At 37.9% G+C, this 26,898-nt stretch overlaps 2 protein-coding genes and 1 long non-coding RNA gene across 4 annotated transcripts in view; all 3 read right to left on the reverse strand.

Annotated features, from left to right (window-relative positions):
• LOC139431590 (uncharacterized) overlaps positions 1–21,866 on the reverse strand; it is a 125,559-nt gene extending 103,693 nt beyond the window's left edge. The window contains exon 1 of the long non-coding RNA XR_011641682.1: positions 21,794–21,866. This is a non-coding gene — a long non-coding RNA (uncharacterized lncRNA). The remainder of the gene's footprint in view (positions 1–21,793) is intronic.
• LOC111418381 (Zn finger homeodomain 1) overlaps positions 1–26,898 on the reverse strand; it is a 265,526-nt gene that overhangs the window by 214,385 nt on the left and 24,243 nt on the right. The window lies entirely within an intron of this gene.
• On the reverse strand, positions 7,730–9,058 carry LOC111418439 (uncharacterized). Its single transcript, XM_071199346.1, has one exon. The coding sequence runs from the start codon at positions 8,768–8,770 to the stop codon at positions 7,730–7,732; it is 1,041 nt and encodes a 346-aa protein (XP_071055447.1). The 5' UTR covers positions 8,771–9,058.

A 26,898-nucleotide genomic window follows, 5' to 3' on the forward strand; every position in this document is an offset into this window, starting at 1 on the left:
GAGTAAGGTCTAAGAGTAGATATATCAAAACAATGCCTCATTGGATGTGATGGATTTTGACCAAATGTATTTTAGAAAATGAAGACCATAATCTCCACTCATAGCTGGAAAAAGATTAAATACTACTTGGAGAAGATTATCTACTACTTGGATAGGACTAAATATTACTAGCAAGATTTTTTGTTGTACTAAGATTCATCTCCAATTTTGTTGTACGATTTGACATCATTGCAGGCAAAAAGTCCAGAAGTTTTTTGACAATATAATGACCAGTTATACCAGTTAAACGTGACCAATCCAGCGAAATATTCTGGAAACCAACCCCAGTTACAAAATCCGAATTACCTGCTGTGTAAATTTAGATGTAAATTTAAATCTAGTTGATTAACTTTCGGGACGTGCATGATATTGATAGAATGTAATGAAGTGGTGTACGAAAACTTTTGAGTTAAACTGTAAATTCTCTTGGTACGGTTCATTAATCTTTGGTTTATTTTTGCAGATGTTGAAATGTTTCATTACTCTAGATAAATGCAGGGGGTATTCATTAAATAGCACGGTCAATGTCATTTTGAAATTCTTGAGAAACACGAATAGTACAAAAAAAGAATTGAAATAAGAATTCAAATAAAGTTGACTATAAGAATATTATTTATTCGGTCAGTTTTCAACTTTAATATCGTGGCGAACGTAAATTTTTAGTCTGGTACGCCCCCCTTCGCGAAAAACACACGTGGCCAAATCATAACTCAAGACTTTATCGCGAGAACGTGACACGTACCGTACAGGTTTTTTCGGTGCACCTGAAACTCCCCGCGAGAGAATTTTTTTCAAACCAAAGAAGATCGTGACGGGAATTTCTCCGACACATTTGTATGCCCGGTTTTCTCCCGGCTTAATTAAACTCGCGGCTATTCCCGAACCGGACCGAAATCGACCCGAATCCGTGACTGCGTTTCCCATACATTTATGTATGTTATGTACACAACTAGGATTTGGAGTGGACGGGAATAAAAGAGACGCCGAGCCCCATCGTATTCGGGGATTTGCATTCGTCCGGCCCAAGGCTATATTCCCTCCTTTTGGGACCTTTATAAAGCTACCTTCGTATCATTGTTTCCAATAGGTAAACGACTAAACAATCGCTTCCATAGCCTCGAGTCATCAAAAGATTTTACGTTATTCCAAAATCACAGATGGTTATTTCCTTTCATCTGTTCGAATTTATCGGAAGTTTTACAAGATTTTTTTTAAATTAGAGCTGCATCTCCAAAAAGAAATTCTGCTAGTAATATCTAGTCTTCTCCAAGTAGTAGATAGTCTTCTATTAGTTGTATTTAGTCTTCCATTAATACTCTAGTCTTCTGTAAGCACTATTTAGTCTTCTAACAGCAATATCTAGTATTCCTTTAACAGTACCCAGTTTTTTGCCAACAGTATCTAGACTTATATTGTATCGAGACAATATTTTAAAAAGGAAATCTATGGCTTTAATTTGTGATATAAACCATTTGTTTATTCCTAAAAATAAGCTTAGAATGATCTTTTAAAGTTTACCTTACTCATTTTTATAAAAAAAGTCAGAATTTTAAACTCTCAATTTATGCTATATCACTCGAGCTTTTTCATAAAACATAATAAGTTATATATCATTTTAAAGAAGAAACATATAGATCCCAAAGAGATGGATTTTCAAAATATCTTTTAGTTCTTAAGATATTAATTCTGATCGAAGCTGAATTGAAGCTTTTAGCTTTAATTTAAAATATAACTCAATTCTTTATACCAAGAAATTTATTAAAAAATATCAAAGTTTACATCCAATTCTATATCTGCAAACATGATCCACCAAATCGAATAAGTTATATATTATATCACTTCAAAAAAGGAACTTTTTAGCTTTAAATCAAGATATAACTCATTTTTTATCTTGTTTATCACAAGTTTAGAAGTTTTATTTAATTAGAAGTATCTTACGGACTTTAATGATAATTAAAGGAATTTAATGATAATCAATCTTTCATGGTCATTCAGCGTTATTGGACTTTGTAGTGGTTTTCATGTCAATGCGTTAATTTGAGCGTAAAGCTTGGTAATTGGTTGGTTGGGCGGTATACACGTCGGCCACAAGCACCTGATCAGCCACCTAATTGCCTCTACGCCTTCGCCGTGCCCATTTATTTATTCCGATCTCTTTGATCTTCGCCAGATTAAATCCGTACCACAAATAAATCGAACGAGAAAACACACCACATCATTTACCCATTTATTAGCGACTTGGAAGTTAACGGAGCGAACATCAACGATCTAGCTAATAGAAACATCGCGGAAATTAAACACTGCACCAGTTGAAATGGAAATGTTGTTGCGTAAGATGTTGAAACAAATATTGTTAAATGGTGCAATTTTGATCTCTTTTAGAATTGTTCTCGTAATAAGGTTATTATTGTTATTGCGTGGGAAATGGGGTGTCCCACCTGGTCTAAACGGGCCGCCACGTGGCTGCCTCGAGACTACAATGGGCCGGTGATTATTTTCAGGGGTAACGGAGACCCCGGCTGACGTGTGCCCTTTCAGCAATCTGCGACCGACCAGTGAAGTGGTTTTGATTCGGCGAATTCAAAGGACGCCGTTTTAATTATTTCCTGCGGCCCTCCGCCTGTATAGGCCCCTTTAATTGAAATTTCTCGGAGAAGATCGCCCGTCTAAGTTATGGAGGAAAAGAAGCAAAATAAAGCATTCTTATCTTATCGTTGCGTCAAAACAATTGGGCAGTAAATCAAGAAGGATGATGTCGGGAAAGCGGACCGGTGGAGGTATCTGGCGGTGTACGGCCGAAACAACGCCAGATAACCGTTACAGCGTGAACGGAACTGGTAGCATGCGCCTTCCGCCGGAAGTCGACGAGCGATCGCAAAAGCTCGGAATTTCGACCCGAAATAGTTCGTCGAGAATTATCAATTAAAATCGGACCGTAATCTGTGTTTACACGGCGACTTCAGCGACGCCTGCCGGTATAAATATCAGCCGTACACACGCATGGGCACATAAATCTGCCCTGTTTTTCAATGGTCGCCCGGTAATTCCCCGACAACAATACGAATCGCGGACAAATCCGCCAACGTCGACGCGCCAATACCACCGTGAACACGACGGCACAGGGGTACCACTACAATAATACGCAAATACACAGATACCCTCAATAGCACGATTACACCAACCAAACTCAACTCAACTCAACTAAAAATATATATACAGTGTGTTAATTAATTATCGTACCCGACAAAGTACGCAACCAATATCACAGTATACGTATTGCAATACGCGATTTGCGTATTTGGTTGCATACCTGCAATATTAAAAAAAAATAAACAGCCACAAAAACTCAAAATACATAAAAAAACTTAAATTACAACAATTAATTAAATGAAAACGTTTGATTTTGATTTAATAGTATATTTAACAGATAAAAGGGTAGGATGGAGGGTTGTGAATCGGGCTTTGAGTCGGACGGGACGGTTGCGGGGTTCGTGGGGGCCACGAGGTGGGAAAGGGATAATGAATGTGCCTGGCCGTTTCGCAATTACATAGTTTAATTCGAATGTAATTTATAATTCCGCATTGTCATGCACGTGATGTGCACAGTTTGCTAAATGGATGAATGTTTTGCAGCGCGTAGGTAAATTTGGAGGTACAACGAACGAACGAACGTTGGCGGGGTGAGGCGCGGAACGGACAAAAAGCCAGCCGGACCGTGAACCCTGGCTCACGTACACCACTGGCAACTGCCCAGTCCAATTATCGACTGAATTGTACCGAAAATGTTTGATATTTTCATAATATTATTTTGATATTGAGAAGTTTTGTGTTTGTTCAGCCTTAATTTGAGATGTTAAGCGCTAATTTATAACTAGAAAGAAGATGAGGATAATTTCTGTAAAGTTCAAAATGATGGAATTCTTCTTGGTAACCACTACAACATTGTCCAAATCATTAAAAATTTATTAATTGCAGATCTAAGTTTTTTCAAAAGTGATGCAAAATTGTTCTGCATACAGTTTCCACATTTATCAGAGGCAGAACTAAAAGAAGGAATTTTTGTGAGTCCTGGCATACGTAAAGTAATAGAAGTACTTGATAAGAAATTTCGGTACACAATGTCAGGTGTTGAAAGAAAAGCTGATTTCAAAAAGGTGATCACTAGATTGTTAGGGAATGAAAAAGACTCTAACTATATCAGCACAGTCAAAATACTATACGTGTAAAATCTTATCTAATAGGTAAGAAATCGAAAGAACAAAGAGAAATATGAGTATAAAGAAAACACAATTTGATATAAAAGTTTTTGTTATTTGTCGATATCGATTAATTAATGTCATCTCCACAGATACTTTTCTACCATATCGTTTCGACGAAAAGATATAACTCCCTATTGTATATATCTTATTACACATCTATTGTGGGACGTCGCACGAAGTTAGCCAATCGTTACCGGTACGGAGTGCGGTTCTGAAATGAGATTTTTCCCTTTTGTCCACGATAAGACGTTAATAATAAAAGGTACGCCGCAGGGCGAAGTCCTGCTGAGAAAGCGAGCAGGTCACAGCTCGTCTCTTCGTGTCAAGTGTTATTGCAGTTCGGGGCGATGTCAGACACATCGGTCGGCCGCTTCTCCATCCATATCATCTCCGAATTGCTGAGTCCCGTTCGATTTTACTATGGCGATCAGAAAACGGATTTTTATTACGAAAACGCGAACGATTCCGTTGCCCAACCTTTAAAAGCCGTCATAATTCAGCGTCAACGTTCCGATCTGTTTGTTGTGACAGGACGGTAGCGTTAATTTGTGGAGTGGTGCCCGTTTTTCTCCGAAATAAAACAGGTATATGTGGACCACGTCACCTAATTTTTCTTTCACGCCGCTTTTTCTAATCGTACGCGTTTCTCGCCGACTAATTTATCTAGAGACACACCACCTGCGGACGGTTATTTATTCTACGAAATTAGAACAACATTCATTTTCAAATTCTGTCTTATTTCGTTTAACTTAAGCAACATAAAATAACTAAAGGACGACATTTACTTTCTCGGTTAAGCATCATGACATTTCAACCATGTCTTAAACATAACATCCGAGTGGAAGATGGTAAAGAGATTCAGTCAAATTGCGGCTTTTCAACATCCACAGAAATAAGAAACTTGCTTGTAAACAGATTAATTGCACTTGGTGTCCATACACTCACTCTTATCTTATCCTCCTATACTCTAAACATGCCACTGAATCTGAGCATCTTACAAAAATACTTTTAAAACAAAAGATTTAGCAAATATTACTCTTAGCAATATTGCTCTGTTGCAGTATTGCCCTCAGGCCCACTTTTACCATCCTCCTGATAAACTATCTAGAGGATAGTTGCTATGGTTACCACGGTTTTAAGCGCTCTCATTGGCTAAAAACTGGATTTATCTATCGGATAAATTTATCAGGAGGTGGTTACTACCATCTTCTGGTTAAGCTATCTAAGAGATTATTACCACGGTTACGGCTATTTTATGCGCTCTGATTGGCTAGTAGATGGGTTTATCTATAAGATAAATTTATCTAAAAGATGGTAGTAATGGACCTTAGACACATAGATATTGAGAATAAATCGAAAAGGTGAAAATTAGATGAAATCGTGGGTTTACATCTTGTTGTGCTACAGCAAGAAATTCGGAACGTTTTAAGAAAAAGTTTTTGTATAAAAGAAAAATTCGAATAGTTGTGATGTTGAAAATCAAAGATCAAAATCCTATCTAATTGGAAGCTAGAAAAAATGTGTGCTTCGCATAGGTTGTAAGCATCCTGTTTATATGTTCTAGTGTAGGTTTTCGCTAATAAATTATTACCGATATCAAAGGGTAAACAGAGCACCGGTGCTCTTTGAAGTTTAAGCGCAACAAAGAAACACCGTTTGATTTATTAGTCGAATCCCATTGTCTCGGAAGTACTAAACTACAATTAAGCGGGAGGACGATTTGTTTCTTTTCGGCAAGATTATAATTGCTTCGCCGTAAATAAAATTTTAGCAGTCGCTCCCGATATTTTTAGCCTTTTTACGACGACCTATTGCTCAAATATCCGCACCTGCTCGGGGTTTGGCGTAAAAAAGCGATCAAAGCTGGCGTGCGTTTCCCACCGTCATTCCGGTGGAAAATTAGGATTTACGACGATTTTTCTAATCCTAACAAATATTTTACGACTGTCGCCGTACCGCGACGGCCGCAGGTCCGCACCATACTGTCACATTTGGACAGTAAAACCTTATATTTAGATCAAACGGGCCGGCGATTTGGGTCAGAAACGTGTAGGAAGGAAACGCAAAGGCTTCCCGGAAGAGTTTTATCTACTCTACGTAAGCGTAATTTCTTTTAGGTGGCTCCTTACAAAGACTTATGGACACAATGGACTTGAATGCGATAGCACTCCTTTGCGATGAAATCAATTCGGCGAGTAATTCGTTTCGCGTGGCGGCCATAAAAAAGAATCGGCGGTACACATAATTTCCGGGCATAAAATTACCGTTTCAAATTCGCGCTACGAACGGCTCCGCGGGGAAACGTTAAACGAGAAAACAAGATACGACCCTCCCGTTTCGAGTACTTCACGTGCTCGCTAAGACAATTACCCCGTTAACCGATTATTACTCATTATTATATTTACTACCATCGTAAATTTTATTGTACCACATCGACAACTGCCTATTCTACAATTACCATCATCGTCAATATAAATATCAAATTTTCTTTTACTACCTAATAACGATTTAAGATTTCAAAAGGCCCCAACATCGACGAGTATTATTATTGTCCTGTCCCCCTCTAACTGAAGACGAGATTCATCTTTAAAACCCCACGAGACCAATCATGGGGGCATTCTGTAGGTAACGCAATTAAGACGGCTAATTGAAGACGCCGGTTATCTCGTTGAAAGGTAATCACAGCCCACCTCTACGCCATATAATTTCCCTCTTCGTCGCGATATAAGCGTGTCCTGATGAGACATAATTACGGTCCCGGCGAATCTTTGTGATGATGACGGAGAAAGGACGCGCCCGCGGTGTCCCGCCCACCTACGGCCCCCCAAACTCCTGATGGGGACTTCAAAACCATTGTTCGAGACGGTTCAGGTAGCTAACGCCGTTGCCATTGTCGCCTGCACAAGATGGAGGTCTTGAAATGAGGGTGAAATTTGAGTAGGGAGAGAAACCCTCGAAAAAAGTTCTTGTAATGGAAAATGAATTGAGAAATTTAACAATCTAAAAAATTATTGATAATCATAACGTTTTTAGAAATCAATTTCTGGACCTCAGAACCAAACAGTATTAAGTCACATTCTTTAAATTTTACAGGAGAGCAATTTGAAGATTTTGAACAAATGTATTTTTCAAACCGATTACTATTGTAAATAGGAGAGCATAGGTTTTTATTTTCCCTGTTATGATTTTGTAAGCTAACTAAAGCTGATAATAACCAACCTCCTACATTAATTTATTGAAATAATTTTAAATTAATTGTGGGACTTAATACTGTTTGGTTCTAACAATGGACTTAATATCTTGTGACTTAATACTGTACAGCTCCTACGAATTTATAGATACGTGCGACTTGATACTGAATTATTATTAAGAAACTCATAGTAGAACAATCCAAAGTAGAATCAAAATGAATTAATACCAATTATGACTAATTAATAACGGGTAACAAAAGGCAAAAAGACACTAAAAATAATTTTTCTTACATTTGAGGCAATTTTGTTTGAGGGTTCATGTTTACCCCTTTGGTCGGGTATTACGATACCACCAAGTTGTCTTTTCGATAACGCATTACGTACAGAGGTTTGGGATATATTTAAGGTGTTAAGAAAATAAGTACGGCACACACTAAACTTCTTACCATCTACACTAAAAAAATACTTCAACGACGTTTTTCTTTTACCAGCACGAGATCCCGTTCTAGCACGTACACGCTCAACTGGAACTTCTTCTATGCAGCTAGCTATAAATTGTCTTTTCTGGTCAAGTTCGATGCTACCATTCCAAAATTGTGAGTGAATTAGAGCACGACTCTCAACTGATATGTTCTGCTTGCACTGCTTTTTACATTCATCAGGACAAGGTGCTTTCATTTCTTTTTTTCCAGTAAGCTTATTGGTGGCTGACAGATATTCTTCACCAGCAGCTCTCCTTTGCTTTCTAATGTTTTTCTTCCAATTAACGGAATTTCTTTTTCTTTTCTTTCCCTTAGTTTCTCGGATTTCTACAGCTCTTTCCTCTTGTTCTTCTTCCAGTTCTTTTGTATCACTATTTTCCTCAGGTAGATAAGGTGAGTCTTCAGATTCAATATTATAGTCTTCTTTGTGTTGTAAATTATTTGCGTCTACTTCATCTGCTTTATAGTGAGGTCCATCGTCATTATTTTGAATAATAATATTTTGTAGAATATTGATTTTAGAAGGTTTCTCGTATTCGTGATTTTTATCTTCATTCCTATTGCCTTGAACAAAATGCTCTGGTGAGCTTTCTGCTGGCTGAGACTCGTCTGTATTATCTCGTAGGATATCTTCGGTATTGGAAAAAGGCACATTATTTTTACTAACAAAGATGGTATTGTACACATTGTTATTCAAAGAAATAACATCCTCTGCAGCATTGCCATAACCGGTTGCAAGAATTTTCAAATTTTCATGAGGGATATCCTGCGTACTATTAGTGGTTGGATATATTTCCATAACTATCTCAGCATCTTCTATAATAATATTATTATTTAATAATATTTATTATTAAATAAATTATCTTATTTACCGTTCTCCTCAGCCAAAAGTGAGGTTATAACAGGTTTTTCAAATATTTCGTTGCACTTGGCTTGTGTTAGTGTCATTTGTAATATCTTTTGGCCTCTTGAAGACATCATGTTGATCCTATTCACTTATTAAATATTAAAACTATAAAATTATCAAGCATTTCTTGTTAACTTCACGAACAAAATAATGTGACTTAATATTATGACAACTGATGTACACTAAAACAAAACAGTATTAAGTCCAATCACCAAACCTCACATTTGGACTTAATAGCTAAATACTGGATATCTTTCAGAGCCAAACAGTATCAAAAACCTTTAATACTGTTTGGTTCTATTTAATACAGGACTTAATATCAATAATCTACACCTATCTCGTAAACGGGAAGAAACTGGACTTAATACGCGTCGTCATTGGAAAGAGCGGAAAAAAATACTATAGGAACAATCATAACCTCAAAAACGAAAAAAAATGGACTTAATACTGTTTGGCTCTGAGGTCCAGATTTAAGAATTAAAATTTGGATGCAAATGATAATTAAGACTCCAAGAAGAAGGAAGCAATAGAAAACGAGGTGTTGATTGCAGAAAGTTAGATACTGCCAATGGAAGACTAAAAGTTCATCAAATTTTCATAGATTCAGTTTTTTTTCGATATCTATGTATCTGAGTGTAAATGTGCAAGAGAGCAATATTGTTTACAATAAAATTTGCTGGCGGCAGAAGATTAAATTCTATTAGCAAAAGACTAAGACACTGTTAAAATAGGACAATAAATAAGATAAGATCACGAGAACTTATCATTATATTATTCAAATTATAGGTCGTAATTTATCAAATGTACTCAAAGTTGTTGAGTATTAATCTAAACTGGCGTATGCCGTGGTGAAAAGTCAAACTACACAGACGACAGGTAAAACAGTGTAGGAGGCGACACCAATAAATCACTGAAGCCGCTCGGTAAACACCGCGAAATTGCCAAGAAAATTACCTGCGAGAGTCGCTCGGGTGTAAATTCATTACTAGGGCCCGCTAATAAACGGCATTTATCAACTTGGAGGCGACGTTTACTCGGCCAAAGTAGGGGAGACGTTTACAAGACAAGCCCGAATCTGTTAAAAATTGTACCTACCCTCGCAAACCTCGAGCCTTCGAGGTAGTTTAAACGTTATTATACCATTCGTACGTGCTATTACTTTTTATTACGCTTTATTATTACCACGATACGCGTAAAATCTCGGCAGATTATCACTTAATCAACTTTAATTGATATAAAATGAAATTTGGAGTTTGGATTTTTCACCTGAAATCGTCGGAAAGTAATTCAATTGGAGTTTCAGTTTGAACGTAGAAGGGTTAGTCTGAAAGCGTTGGTTTTTGGGACTGAAAGCGATTCGAGACGTGAATTACCTGGAAATTAACCGTGAACGCCGGGCGGATCCTGCAACACAAGCACTCATTACCGGCGTTCCGCACCCCGAACGCTGACTCACCCCTTCACCACGATTCGTAGCAAATATCGAGACAGGGTCCCAGAAAACCGTCGAACTTTAAATTAATTTAAATCCACCTCCGCAGGCACGTGAGGCTCTCCGAAAAAGGCTTGCTAAATTGGATTTCCGACGGGATCATCCCAAAATTAGCAAAACTTCCGTGAATAAAATAAGTTACATGAAAAAAGCACGACATGAGAGGTCAATTTGCGGACCCTTTGTGATGTTGAGGTTGAAAAGCTCGCGTGAATTAACAACGCGTCGACGAGGTAAATGGTTTTTTATGTACGAGTAGGTGAATACACGTGTGCTCCCCGGCCATTAATATCAGTGATGGCCGCTTGATCGGCGATGGGCATCCCGAGCCGTGCGGTTAATGCGCTGCCAAGTGGTCCCGAGGGCTCCCCTTCGTGGGAACAGTTACCGCCGATCCCCTGGGACCCTTCTCCTGCCGTCGATACGGTTCCCGATTCACAGTTTATTTGTTTTAAAATCCGCGCAACGGTTCGTTTCACTTTCGAATATCGGTTTCGCACGATCAGATTTTAACTCCAAACTAAAAATTACTTTTAGTAACTTAACAATGGCAAATTAGAACCTTCGAGTACGTGAAAAGAGATGAAATTATATTTATCTTTACAATCTAGATTGTTAAAAAGATGCGCCATTAAGATAAAAGAGTGAATAATCAAGGTCACTTGCGGCCGAGGTTATACAATCTAGATGACTAAAAAAATAGTAACCCAAGCAGGATATTCCAGCCCACTAAAAAGATAATAACCAAGATCGCTTACGACCGAAGCATTAATCTGGAATTTTAAAGAAATAATAGCCAAGGTCACTTGTGGCCGAGGAATTAGGATCTAGAAAGCTAAGCAGTTGCTTACGATCGAGGCATTAGGATGTTAGATCAAAATGCTACAGAGTTTATAACTGAAAGTTACGAAAATAATTTAAAGATAGGATAACTGATAAGAACTGCAGTGGAACCAAGGGTCAATATAAAATAGACAAGCTTCTGTCAAAGGGTTAAATATGTGTCCAGGCAACTGTACTGTCTGCTGTGCGTAGTATGTCTATCTAATAGTAAAAGTAGATTCTTGTTATTGCTACAATTGACGTGATGTTCAAAACGTATCAACCAGATAACGAACAATTTGGAATTTCTGTAGTCGGAATCTGAAATAGTAATAATGCTTGCTGGCAAGTCCCAGCATAAATAGTTTATAAGTCTCCATTTCCTTTGCATCTTGAGCCAGCCTTATCGCCTCCAGGAAGGTTCCAACGATCCACGTTCTTATTCGTATCTGTTTCTTCATGCCAATAGTCGTCAACTGTAGATTCGTCCGGCTATTTGGTTGAAGTTTCACAAATCAGTATGATTAGTCCACAGATATGGTTCTGATGATGAGACAACCCCATCTTAGCCTACCAGACAAACTTAATTATACCGCTATTACTTGGTCGAGAGCCTCGATAGGTAGAATTTAGGCCACTGCGCTAGCAAGTGAGATTGGCAATCCACGTTTCGCCTCTGTAGCAAACCAACCTCAGCGGATAAGAGTTTAATGTCTCTATTTAATGTTTCGGGATCTCATGATAGGTAACATGGAGTAGAGTCTCATCATTTCCGGTGTACTCATTGCTGCTCATGTAGCTGAAATTGCCCACTCTCAAATTTCTTTGATGTTAAGGTCATCTGCACATCTAACCATAACTTATTAAAGCATGTACTATGTGACATTTTGCATTTGACCTCACCAATTTGGATGGTATGGTCTCTATTTAATGTTTCGGGATCTTATGATAGGTAAAATGGAGTAGAGTCTCATCATTTCCGGTGTACTCATTGCTGCTCATGTAGCTGAAATTAACCACTCTCAAATTTCTTTGATGTTAAGGTCATCTGCACATCTAACCATAACTTATTAAAGCATGTACTATGTGACATTTTGCATTTGACCTCACCAATTTGGATGGTATATTGAGGTTACGCATTATGGTGTAGAGTTTGTTTCTGTCAACGCTGTCGTAAGCTTATTTGAAGTCTGAATATGTGGTTGATGTAAGTGTGTAACCCCCAGAACGTTACTTAGAGTTGTCTGGTGGTTAAAAATTAATTTTAATAAATGATGGCAAATTAGACGGATCGTATAGGTGAAAGGAGGCGAATAAGAAAAGCAAATGTGGCAAGACTAAAGAGTGAACGTAGGCGTTAATTTGAAAAAAGCCGATCGCCAAAGCAAATACAGGTCGGGCCGGGATTTTCTCTGTCCTGATGGATTTGATTGCCGCCCGGTGCCAATTTATTTTTAACCCGGACGACGACCTCTTAACATCCACCAAGCGGATACGTTTCAACAAATACACAAAAAAAATCGATTAAAAATACAAGAAGTATTTATGTTTTGTTTACTATAGGTACCGAATTTAGAGTAACAATAAGTAATTTAAAAGTAACTGATTTTTTGAAAAAACTCCGGTATGTTTTGGCTCCGAAATCTCTTAGAGACCTTGCCAACGCCGTGTCGAACACAACTCTCCCGTAGCGGCTGCAGAACGTATCTTCTCGGTAAGAAACGATCCACTCCTCCAGATTTACACAACGACGCTTTTTACTTTATTGCTTCTAAAATTGATTTTCTTCGAATTTATAATTTCAAACAGGGGGGTGCGATTATTCAATTAGGTAATTAATTTCGCGTAAGTACGGATTTGGACGGTGTTTACGCAGTCCTCGACGGCCTGGGGAGTACTATACAAAGTGGGATTACCGACAGCTCACCTGAATATTCATACGGCATCGCGGGAAATCGACCGGGATTAAGCGGGATTCCGATTTCCGATGGATTCCGTCGACTACGACAACGACGACGACGAAAACGGGGAGTGAAAAATGATTTTTAGTTTTCGGGACGCGCATTCTACCAAAAAAGGAACCGACACGGGTGGATAATAAAACGACGGGGGGCCTTCTCTCCTCTCTAGTGGTTGCCAGTCATTTGCCTTTAACAACTGCGAAACTAATGGATTCCGCTACTGCCGGGATCCGCCATTGTGGTTGAGGATCGGCCCCCTCATAATTTTATCTTCCTGGGTATAGCCGAGGCCCCCTCTCTTTCCTCGTTCACCTTACACACCATTATTCTTTCCCATTCGAAAGGTGGAATCGATAAGTACGGGTTGGTTGATATTGTCGAATAAATTCGCGCGTAAACACCTTGCGGATAAAGACCTTGCTCAGTTATAACCATATTCTAGTTAGGAAGCGAAAATTATCAAAATGCCAAAATTGAATACTTTCGTTGCTAAAGTCGGTGATAACTGGCTAAACTAAAGGTGATGCAGAAAAATCTTTTAGACATAAATTGATAGAATGAACCATAAAGACATAATCCATAACTAGAACTTGGTCAGTTATAACAATACACTAGTTAGGAAGTGAAAATCGACAAAATACCAAAATTGAATACTTTCTAAACTAAAGGTGACGCTGGAAAAGCTTTTGGATATAAATTGTTTATAATGGATCAAAAATACATAATCCATAACCAGGTCTGGCTCAGTTGTAACAATATTCTAGTTAGAGTCACGCAATCTTTCATCATATCTAATTATCTAAATCAAATTATGTATCATTTTAAAGAACACACTTTTAGCTTTCTTTTGATGTATGTGATTTATACATGTAACAAGGATTTTTTTGACGCTTGTATCTTATTTAAAATTAAGTTTTTTATGTTTAACAGAGATAATATGAATAGGTTATATTGTGGGGGTAAAAAGAAGTTATGAGACGAGCTTTTGTAGGATGGCACTCGAAAAATATAATATATATACGAAGGAAGGGACCAATTCCTTTCACGCAAGGATAACATAAACATAGGAAGGCCTAAGGCCCTTCTACCGTTCCCTGATTGCCGTCACCTACTTGCGGTGACCCCTGGTAGAAAAAGCTCATGTCACGTCGCTCGACTCCCAAATAAATTCCCGGCCCATCGCCGAGCGAGAGGAGGCAATATAGACAATGATGTTATATCGGGGGGCTTCCGTATATATACGGGGCGACGTCGTTCACCTTGCATAGTCCGTGAGGAAAATAATATTAGCCGCCCTGCGGGGAGACGGCGGCTGCCTCCTGTTTAATATTGTATGTCGCGACCTCTCCTTTCCCTTTATTCATTTTCCGGTGGTAAACTGATTACGCCGTCGGCGGAGGTAAGGAGGTTATCTATAAATTCTAACGACGTAAGGGCTAACGCAATACGTTCCCGACGAAAGAAGAAAATTCCGTCTATTTTAATATCGATCAGAATTAGCCGCATTCCTCTGGCATTCGCAAACGTCGTAAAAGTTAATGGCACCATTGACGCGAAGGGCGGAATCTCACCTCCGCGAGATGATGGCGGCTTTACTGCCCAAAGGTATGGCGACGAGAGCGATTTCCGGATGAGTTACGACTCTTTATCTACCTACGTTAAGGTAGCTCCACGGTTTACCCTTCAGGTGAACCCTCCTTCTTTGGGGGATTTTGATCGTAAATATCGGCTGCGTGCCGTCATCTGTGAACTACGGCCGGTCCTTATCCGCAAGGTGTTTACGCGCGAATTTATTCGACAATATCTACCAACCCGTACTTATCGATTCCACCTTTCGGATGGGAAAGAATAATGGTGTGTAAGGTGAACGACGAAAGAGAGAGCTATACTCAGGAAGATAAAATTATGATTCATTATAAACAATTTATATTATAAAAAAAAATTGTTGTAACAATATAGTGAAGATATAGTTAGAAGGTGGAAATCGTGAAAATAGCAAAATTGAATGCTTTCGTTGCTAAAATCGATCATAACTGCCATATTAAAGGTGATGCAGAAAAATTTTTTAGACATAAATTGTTTAGAATGAACCATAAAGACAGATATAATCCATAACTAGAACTTGCTCAGTTATAACTTATAACAATATTCTGGTTAGGAAGTGAAAATCGTCAAAATGCCAAAATTGAATACTTTTGTTGCTAAAGTCGGTGATAACTGACAAACTAAAGGTGTTGCAGGAAAATCTTTTGGATATAAATTGTTCATAATGAATCAAAAATACATAATCTACAACCAGGTCTGACTTAGTTATAACAATATTCTAGTTAGAAAGTGGAAATCGTTAAAATGTAAGGTCAAAACTAAAGTGACGTAGGAAAATCCTACTCCCACGCACTTTATTTATGAAAGTGAATGAATAATTCATACATCAAAAGAAAGCTAAGAATAAAGAATATAACGAAAAAACTTCTAAACTTGCTTTATTTAATTTAATATGCAGTCAGACCGGTTTCGGAGCTAGCCCCATCATCAGTGACAACTATACCGGGTGTCCCTCAAAAGTGGCTCACCCCATATTTTTTTTTATTATTAGCGATATAAGAAAACCATTTGGAATGCATAGTTAGGTCGCTAAAACGGATTATTACGACATGAAATCATTCTTTTTGTACTTCCGGTTACACCGGATGTGAGTACTAATTTGGTTATAATAAACAGTTGGGTAGACAGTATAATGTCACATAACTTTTACTTGAAAAAATATTCACGATTGCTTATAATTTTTGAATTATTTTCGTTATTTTTTAACGTTTTAGTACCTTCGGAAAATGTATTACAACTTTTGACACAGAGTAGCTAGGTTAATAGTACAAACTACGTTATGTCCCTCTTAATTTGCTATTCCTCGAGCAGTGATCACTGCTATGCTTTAGTTAGTGGTTCTTTTTTAATATTGGTGTAAATTAACAGTTGTATTAAATTAGTTTTAAAAGAAGAACGCTATCCAACAATTAAATTTAATTCAATTGTAAGTTCAAAAAAACTAATTTTCAAAATGTTCCCGCCTCGATTTTCAACATTAGTAAAAAACAAAAAATATTTTAACAAATTAAAACATGTTAAAAAAATCTATAAAACTACTCACTGTCAGTGGCAAACTAAAATTGTAGAACGAAGATCATCAAAAGAACAGGGGGAGCATGTAGCTTTTACATGCTCCCCCTTTATAGATTTCTTTAACATGTTTTAATTTGTTAAAATATTTTTTGTTTTTTACTAATGTTTGTCATATACATTTTTATATATTTTTATAATTATAATTTATGTTTTCTCCGTTTATATATAGTTGTCACTGATGATGGGGCTAGCCCCGAAACCGGTCTGACTGCATATTAAATTAAATAAAGCAAGTTTAGAAGTTTTTTCGTTATATTCTTTATATAAACCACTTGCAACATGGATCTACATTCTAAAGCTAAGAATGTCTTCTTTAAGACGGAGTATAACAATCAATAATATCTTAAAGTCAGACTTGATAACTATGTACAGGAGAAATGAAAAGTCGATGCAGAGTGTTTACAAACTTTGCACGGAATTATCTGGATGCAAACTTCAAAAAGACTCAGAAATGACAGATTTAAAGTAGACCTGATATAAGTCAAATAAGGAAGCATAATGAAGACTTGATGCAGATTTAATGAGGATTATAGAGATATTATGAAATCTGGAAGGAATTTTGATGCATTTGAGACTTGCAGATTGTAAAAGTCAAAAATTTAATCATCCTTCTTTTGTTAATTCAAATTTCCATTGTTTTAGAGCTAAATACTAGAAAGTTAAACAAGAAACAACTTAATCGTATGTAAAATGTGAACGAATCTAACCATTCAGATAACTTTTTTTAACTTGTTTGTGAAACTGAATGGGGAAATTCGTCCGCCCATCAAATTGACGCGTAAGTGAATTTGAAACGGCGCGACGTACGGTTAACGAATACGGGCCGTAGGTGTCAGAGCTGCATGTTTTGCGGCTGTTTGGGACGTAGGTGACGTGACAGAGGGCCAACATGGCAAATTGCAGCCGTGATTGTAATTGCTGATCCGCCGTTCCCCTTTTTTTTGTGCGGAGCCCCCGGCGTTGGAACCGTGTTTTTGCGCGGTTTTTTCCCCAAACGAGCGTCGGTGGCAAAGGTAACAAGCGATCGCAATTAAAAGCGGGGAATTCGCCGGGGACGAAACGCGATTTATCGTCCGCGTTAAGTTAAGAGATTCCGCTTTATCGTTTGCATCTGCGTTACGAATGATGTAAAAAATTTGAAAATTATTGCGCCCCGATTCTAATTTTAAGGTCGTTAAGTTTTCGTTTTTGGATTAGACCCAAGATGACCGCGTGAGCTAATTTGTTCGAGATCATTTTCTTCGGTGTTTGTAATTGATGATAGTATGACCTGGATTTTATGAGAGGCTGACTTGATAACCTTGCGCTATCTTGAGCTCACTGGAACACCTTTGTTACAGGAGCAGAGTGCGTTCTTCGAATCGGGCGATACCTCTCATCATTGGCTTACGTCAGAAAAATGTCACAGGTCATCTCGTTAGTTAGATAAAGGATCACACGAGGCGTATTGAAAACAACCTACTTTTTCAAAGAAAAAAATTTGTTTTGTATTCAGAAAAATCTTGCGCACCATTAATTTGACGTCGCGTCGTCAAACATCGGAGGCCCCTGGTAGCAAATATTTTTGTGTGTTTAAGAAATTACTTCCACGTTCCGATCTCCTAAATATAAAATTAATTTCAGTCACGTCACGCTGTCACCGGCGACTCCGCAAACACCTTGATGCATTATAGACGACAGCGGAATTGACACCTCTTCCGGTTAGCGTAAGATAAATGTTTTCGGGAGGCGGAAAAAATTTAAAACGTTTAATGGTAGCGAATAGTTAGACGTTAATTTCTTCTCAGACGACTACCTTTCACTTGGAAAAATGGGGAGAAACGAGGGAGAGGCGAAAGAAAAAACCCCGCAGGCTATGTCTGCCTGTAAGGTGCTAATGTTTTCACTTTGCCTTTTACAAGACTCGACGTACAGGAAATTAAATTTTCCGGGGCCGTCTCCCGCGAGAAAATAAGGAGGTGTTGAGGTGTTCTTTCTGCAGTTGACGGCAGCACCCCCTTTGACTGACGCCAGTAATGGAACAGCAGATGGTGTGAATGAGCAATTCGCCTTTAATTTACGCAGGTGGAATCTCTTCTTATCCAAATCAAGAATCCTCAACAAAAAAAAAGATGATCAATAAAGAGCACTTTTGCAAAATATCGAGGAATATACAAAAATTTGATAAACTTCTTAGTTTTACAAATTGATAATGGTAACACTCAGGAATCTGAACATTTAATAAATTGTAAATAAGTTGTAGCAAATTTTATTGCAATTTTATCTCAGAATAAAAGATATCGAGAAAAATAGGAAGATATGAAAATTTGATGAATTTATTATTTTTTTATTACAAAAAACGACTATTTTTGTGTTCTTAAATCTATTATAATGCAAATATGATTTAGATTGTGATCCCATCTGGTCGATAAAATAGAGAAATATAAAAGGGGGTGGGCCCCCAACATTTAATCGATTCGTGGTAGGTAAAGCGCACAGAATCCGAGAGATTGAATTCACCTACGAATAAAGGGCCACCTTAATCAGTGAGTGACTGGCTGTCGTTGCAATAAGGGTCTAATCTGCGTGCAGATTGCCGCTGACTGTGCCTTTTTCACCTTCCCCCAACCTGATGGGATTATAAAAAGGCCCCTCACACATGATGCCCCGGTATGGTGGAGAGACCACGGCGACATGATAAAGAAGCGATTTTTTACCGACTGATTAAACGGGAGTTAAATTGCAAACCATCAAGTGAACAATCTGAGCCGTCCGAAAATTAAACTAAATTATTCATCAAAGGCAGGACGAGGAAATTTTTCCGGCCGTGCGGCGATCTTAAAGCAATTAAGTGGGTTGGGCCATCAAACATGAAAGGGAGCTTGCTTTCAATTACCTCGCCGAGCTTTTGATAAATAATACAGGACGAAGGAATTCCAACCGGCTAAAGGTCGAATTATTAACCGCCGAAGTTAAAGGAGACGCCAGGATTAAAATCAAGGATTTTTCTTCGTTTCCCCCCGGCACCGTTTTTGTAATATTAGCTCGGGCAAATATTTACCGAACAGATCAAACATTTTATACCCTCGAGCGATCTGGGTGTAGATTACGTCTATAGGTACTGCTTCATATTTTATACACTATCCCAATCAACTATTTTCCACCGCTTTTTTGTAATCATGCCAGAATTAATAATAATATAAGGAACGTAACTGGAATTGAAATAAATTACGGAAGAGTTACCAATTCTTCCCATTTACCACCACGCCCGATTGTACTTGCAAATGTAATTTGCATGAATTAGATACGTCCATGGGAAGGCAATGGTTAAAAGCAGCCAACGGTTGTTACCTTCGTCAGCAGGGCCCCTGATGCAAATGTGCAAATATAATAATACTAGAGCAGGGCCCTTTCGGACAATATATCACGGCGTTTAAACTCTTTTGCGAGAGGGTGCGCACGGTAGTGCTGGAGGGTGCGTAATGCACCTCTCATACACCTCCGCCCTCGATTGTAGAGTGAGTCACCTAGGGCCGTAGGGAGAGGGTACCTCCTCGTCACCGGATCCTGCAGCATCTGCGCCCGTTTGCAGATCAAAGTAATCAAGATCCACTTGTTTAGATTGTATACAGTGTGGCTTAGGAACTCCCCCGTGTGTACCTTCGCATCTGCCGCAGAGCTACTCTTACCTTTTTTGTTAACGTTACTTTTTTTCTCGTTTATATCTTATAACCTATATTGTTATCCTAATTTTAAAACCTTAAAGTCAACTATTTAAAAAATCATAACAAATTGTTGATCTCTTGTGTTAATGTACAGAAAATATCATAATGATATTCGAAGAAATGGATTTTTCGCGAATTTTTATATTTATAGGTAAAAATTGTCTCTGCCAATAGAATTTACTCTTCTGCCACCAGCAAATAGTGTTCTGCCAGTCTTACATTAAAGAATGTTGTAACAAATTTTATTGTAAACTGCTCTCTTGCACTTTTGCACTCAGACACATATACAGGGTGACATAGAAAAAAGTACATTGCATAGTGCCACACAATAGAAGACACTAAATTATGACACATTATTCAATTGTTATTTATCATTGTTTTTGCAAAGGTTACTTTGGCGCTTTTTGAATAATTAGCGTGCATTGTCGGCTTTCAGATGTATGGATAACAAATTTTTTCAGTCGAAAATGACATACAGTGTATAGCAAAAAAGAAAAAGTTAGGACCGATTCAATAGAGATGTATACCCTGTATGTATGTAGCGCTCTCCATCAGTAATCACAAAACTAAGACCATATTTGAATTGAGCATGATAAAAAATCCCTGTATAATACATTTTATCCATTTTTTGTGTCTCTGGCTAAAGATATTCAAAAAAAAACCCAAAAAAAAAATAAAATTCAACACCCCGTATCTTTTAACCGTAGGCCTTGCGGACCCATGTTCATAGGAACTTTTTTCTTAACTTAGTGTCCTCTATTGTGTGGCACTATGCAATGTACTTTTTTCTATGTCACCCTGTATATCAAGAAAAATTCAAAACTATGAACATTTGATGAATTTATTGTTTTTTTAAATTATTGATGGTGACATTAGGGAATCTGAGCTTGTTACAAAAGTTGTAATAAATTTTATTGTAAACATTATTGCCCTCTTGCACTTTGCACTCAGACACAAAATTTTAACAAAATTTGGTTTCTAAAAACCATATCTCTTGAGCAAAATAAATACCGAAGAAACAAAATTTACCATAAGTATTCTATAAAGATTGATCTTTAATTTAAATCCAAGATGATATCTCTATCTTAATTACGTACGAAATTATTAATTTTTGAAAATAAGTTGCTTTTCATAATGTTTTAACAAAATTGGGTTGAGATACTTTTATTTCAAAAAATCATATCTCTTAAGCTATAAATGAAAAAACGAAATTCACCATAAACATTCTATAAAGATTGATCTTCAATTTAAACCCAAGATTACTTCTTTATCTTAATTAAGCAGGAAGTTATTAATTTTTGAAATTAAGTTACTTTTTACAATGTTTTATCAAAATTGGGTTGAGATACTTTTATTTCAAAAAATGATATCTCTTGAGCTATAAATAACGACGAAACGAAATTTACCATAAATATTCTATAAAGATTGATCTTTAATTCAAATCCAAGATTACTGCTCTATCTTAATTAGGGACGAAGTTATTTGTATTTTAAAATAGATTGATTTTTATTATGTTTTAACAAAATTGGGTTGAGATACTTTTATTTCAAAAAATCATATCTCTTAAGCAACAAATAACAAAGAAATGAAGTTCACCATAACTATTCTATAAAGATTAATCTTTAATTCAAACCCAAGATCATTTCATTATCTAAATTAGGGATGAAGTCTTTAAATTATTTGCAAGTCGTTATGCTTACTACTTTGTGTACAAATACAACAAAATGATTGGAGTTTTATGGGCATTTTTACTCACATTTATAACATATGTTGTCCATACGCCAAAGTCAGATTTCTCGTTCGACGCGAGATTAAGAAGTGAAAAAGTTCCTTACCTAAAAATAAAAAAATATGCATTAGTTTAACAAATAGCACCGTTTAGCAGAGTGGTAAACAATTAACGACCGCACCAATATTATCAGAAACTATATACAGTGTGTTAATTAATTATCGTACTCGACGTCATCATTGCGAATATGCAACCAAATACGCAACTCGCGTATTGCAATACGCATACTGTGATATTGGTTGCATACATAATGATGATTTTACTTCGAGATGTTTTTTTGAGATAATTAATTTATTTTTCTACTTCAACGACATAACATACATATACATCATCTTAATTTAATTCATTTTCGTTGAAAGCATTGGATAAAAAGTTTCAGACGCCAGAGAAATTCTGAAATCCTTCAGCAGGTACCCTGAGTGGCGGAAAAGCCACCCTCGAGGCAACAATAACCGTGCATTACCGCCCTCCTGCGGGGTCCCGCTCGACCCGTAGGACGAATTTCGGTTCTGAAATGGACCCGGTTCATACATGAGCATAGGACGTCGCTCCCTTTTTGTTCTGTCGGCTACTGAACGGTATTTATACGGGCACAATTGTGCTCGAGCGCGGCAGCTGAAGCTGATTTACAACCCGGTAACTTTACCTTCGCCGAGGGGCGCCGTTACGTGCACATGTGCCGTTAAACAAACCGTTCTTTCATCGTCTCGTCGATAATCCTCTCCTACCTCCATCGCATCTTGTTTCAAACATTAATGGAAATTTTTTAATCTCCCATGAATGTATTTATAACTCCAAATAACAAAAATAAAATGTCTTGTTTCTCATTGCGATTCAAAGGTCGAAGGTGTAAAATCCAACCTGCGTCTAGCAAAACCGTGACGGCTTCTTCGTCTTATCGCGTTTACGGTCGGCTGGTCGCGAATGTCTCCATTTAATTCGGTGGGAAGTTTTGAGGTTAAACCGCTCAGGTAGAACAAGGTGCGAGGAGAGATAACGGAACGCAATTACCGGTGGCTAAGAGACCAAGAGAAACCGTCGCGATAAGAACATCTTAAACCTTTTTATCCGCGCCGAGATTTACGTGACGCCCGTCGCGCGCATAAATTAGCCAAACTGGAAATAATTACACTTTTATCGCGGCCGAGTCGCCTGCATAACTCACGCCTAATTGACACTGAAGGTGTTCAGTTGCGACGCTCACCGCTGCGACGTCTTGAGTTATGCCCCGCCGCTTTATTACGCTCAATTTTCACATCCCTCGAGAGTTTCTCTCGAAGGTGTGTTAAAGAAATTCCTTTGGGGGTTACTTATCTTAGAAGTTACTTATTAAAAATAGTTTATATATTGTACAGTCTTTGCTTCCTGAAATCATCTTACACAGCTATCTCATCTATTTAGAACCACCATACTCATTTCATCTTGACAAAAATGTTTACATACATTTGAGTGTGTCGTTTGCTCACTTCCTTCTGATTGCAAGAGTTGCTTACACAAATGATGCATGGCGAAATTTACGAATGACATGTGCAGATCACACAATGTTGAGGAAAATGTTGAGAGCATCAATGTTGTGGAATTCCAGGTTTTAGCTAGAATACAATCATAACTGTGCTATATCTGGTTATGGACTGTGTATTTCTGCATCATTATAAACAATTTATGTTCAACATTTTTTGCTCCGACACCTTTAGTTATTGAGTTATGATCAACTTTAGTAACAAAAACCATCAATTTTGACATGTATCACATATATGTTAGAATTGATAGGAATGTTTAAAAATTATGTATATTAATAGCAGATGTCAGAATGGTATTAAATATGATGTAAAAACATCTCAAAACAAAATCAGAGCTTCCTAAAACATATCAAAAGTGTCTGAGGTGTGTCAAAATTGTTTGTAATGCGTCAAAACAGTATTTAACATCAATTTATGCATTCCTATCAATTCTGACATGTATTTGATATACAGGATGGTTCTTAATTTTTTTTTTGTGTATAACTGGAAAACGATGCGTCAAAAATTTGTAAGAGTAAAAATAATTTTAAAATGAAATAGGTTTTTAGCATCAGTTGGAAAATTTAATGGTTTACCATTTGACCTTATTAGTAGTATATATATTTTAGTTTTTTAAGTTCTTTGTTCATTTCCGTCGTCCAGTTTTCTATCTCGGTGTTGTGAGATTTTATTGTGAGATCATTTTCGTCCTGACATGTTGATGGATGTGACGTGGACTTAAGGTGGAGATAGATATGCTGCTAAATAGGACCACCTCGGCGAGTTCTTGGTCATTCATTATTGGTCAAACATTATTAAAATGACATTATTATTAAGTTATCTTAATCCTCGAAGAAATAACTTGTTGATACCACCTTATATTGGTCTTAAAGTAGTCGGAAAGTAGTCCACTTAAGAACTCCCACATCGGATAAGACGGCAACATCGACAACTCTTCGAACTGCAGTATTTCACCCCCTCACTGCTCCTCAAATGAATTTAAACTCCGCGACGCCACGGGTAGTAGCAAAAAGAAGTAAACATCTTCCACCTTAACGAGGGGAGCAAAACGACGACAACATGTTTATCCCGCCCCGCGCTTCTCGGGGTTCCGCGGTGGTCGTCGGATGCCAGGTGAAGGGGATGGAGGACCCCGCGCCGATAATGACGAATCGATATTTTCATTTGCATTTTCAATTTTAGCGGCGTTTCCGCGCCGGTGCGTCGAAAGAATAATCCCGAAATGAAACAATTCCAAAGAGGGGGGGGACGCAAAAATAAAATAAAGGTGCTCGTCGCTTCTGGGTAAAATACAAATCAAACAGAGAAGGAATCTAACCTTCTCTAAGGGCTGCTGCGGGGGACAAAGAATCTCTCCCCGGAAAGTTGAAGAACTTTTCTTTCATCAGCCGTAATGGTTTCAATTCTTTCGGGGGTCGCCTTAGGCATGACCTTCGAGTTCCCCAAAGTTTCGGTACAGGTGCCGGGGCGATTTCAGGGAATTAAAAGCCACCACCTTTGAAGAGACCCCGTTGTGGAGATCGTTTCTTTTGCGATCGGATCGTCAACAAGAAAGTTGAAGTGATTAATGAAATTTCTAGATACTTTTTTATCTACGTTTTGGGTTAATACGATTACAGTACATAACCGATTTCTAGTCGAGTAAGAGTAGACAAAGCCACTTTCGGTCCCCCCTAGAGGTATCAAGGGACCCCTCTCCAAACGGGAGTTGTCAGCGCAGGGCGTGAAGGGATTGGGGGGATTGATCCAACTCCCCTAAACACACCGGTGGAATCGATAGGACCATTGAGTGCAGGTGTCATTATCAACAGCTATAACAACAGAGTTATGCGGATTAAACCGTTTAAAGCGGATTAGGTTTTAATTTAGTAAATGTAGCTGCTTCATTATGTTGAGTCTCAATAAGTATTCAAGTGAAGACGAAGATCTTGCATTCTATTTTCCAGGTGGACGACGTATTTGTGTATTTGTGGTGTTAAAAGACAAATGGCACCCTCCGCGTTGAGTGCTTAATTAATATTGCGCTCTTGTCCAACACGGGCAATAAACAAGTTCCAGAACGGCGCAGGAGGCTGATGATTTACAACCGCGTTATCGCGACTTCGAAGGGATTCTTCAGAAAGGGTTCGGATTTCTTGTAAACAACTTCCGTTTTGTCGGCGATATTTAACAAAGTACGGCGACTTCACGGCCCGTTAACCAAAGTCAATATCTTCCGTCGCTCCGAGGCAATAAGGAGGGCGATACTACCGCCACGCGTGCTGCAATTTATTACCTTAACGACGCGCCGCCACCGTAGGTAGAAGAGAAGTCGACGTGCCGTGAGGATATTCGCTGTTTATTTCGTACGTTTTAACCTGATCTATGGTTCCTTTAACATCTCTTTGAAATAGGCCATTTAGACCAAGTAAAAATGAAAAAACATACCCCATCTCTTCTGCGTTTGGAAATGTTTACCCTTTATCAATTGAGGAAACATTTTATAACAATTTTGCACGTTTTTAGACTTAGTTCAAGAATTTTGCACTCCAATGTTATCTTTGTGCTCTACAATTTGAGAAACATGACAGTTTCACGAGTTGTGTGACATGCAGCGCCATCCTGTTGAAAATAAAGGTCGTCTATGTCCAATCCATATACAAAGTAGATTTTTGACATTTTTGATTGTTGAATTCAAGGAGTTATTACAAAATATAGATGTCAGAATGTTTCAAGAACAAAACGTTTGCGATGCATCATTCTGATTTCTGATACCTCTTGCAAAAAGTTTTAGCACATATAGAAGATTGTCTAAAATGTCTAAATGGAGGTGCATAATCAAATTTATTATTTAATTCCAGTTTACGTCTTAAATTTTGCAACTCATGCTCAGTGAAAGTCAATATATGCAAAATTTATGTATATCTGGTATGATTTGGGGTCGCCCGACGAAAAACGCCGGTCCAGTTCGATATTTAAAATAGTTGGTCGTCGATTTATGGATGTTTTGAAAGGACCGGGCGGTCGCGGTCGACCGTTTTGATTTACATCCGCCCTCCGGTTCGACAATCAATTGTCTGATTGGCCTCTAACCGGGGCGTACGGATTTATTGGCGGCCCGAAGTATTCGGCTTTTTTTTGTTTTCGCCGCGGAACATATGTGACGTTTCTATTGACTTCTCGCGTGAATTGTGACCGCCGCGATTTCAGGGAGGGTTTCGATTCCGAATCTGCACAAAAACCGTTTCGCCGCCGATTAGTCATCCATTTCGATGGAACCCGTCTACACGCTTTCCGGTCAGCAAATCCCTTAGTCCCTCGCCAAATTTGAAAGATAATTACTTACGGTGGAGACAGAGAGGTCTCCTCTAATCTAGTTACCTTCTAGTTTCCTTGTGGTGCGCACCTAATAGAATGTGGCAGAACTATAAAGCAATAATAGGAATCTTATAATATCTTTTGAGATCTAAACCAGTCTCAATTTAAATTTGGACACTTAAAAGATGTTGAGGAAAAAGTTTTTTGCGTCTTTGTCTTGTAGGCGTATTCAACGTGGTTAAGTTTTCCCTTTTC

This window comes from Onthophagus taurus, chromosome 10 (assembly GCF_036711975.1).
Source record: "Onthophagus taurus isolate NC chromosome 10, IU_Otau_3.0, whole genome shotgun sequence".
Classification (NCBI taxonomy): Eukaryota; Metazoa; Arthropoda; class Insecta; order Coleoptera; family Scarabaeidae; genus Onthophagus; species Onthophagus taurus.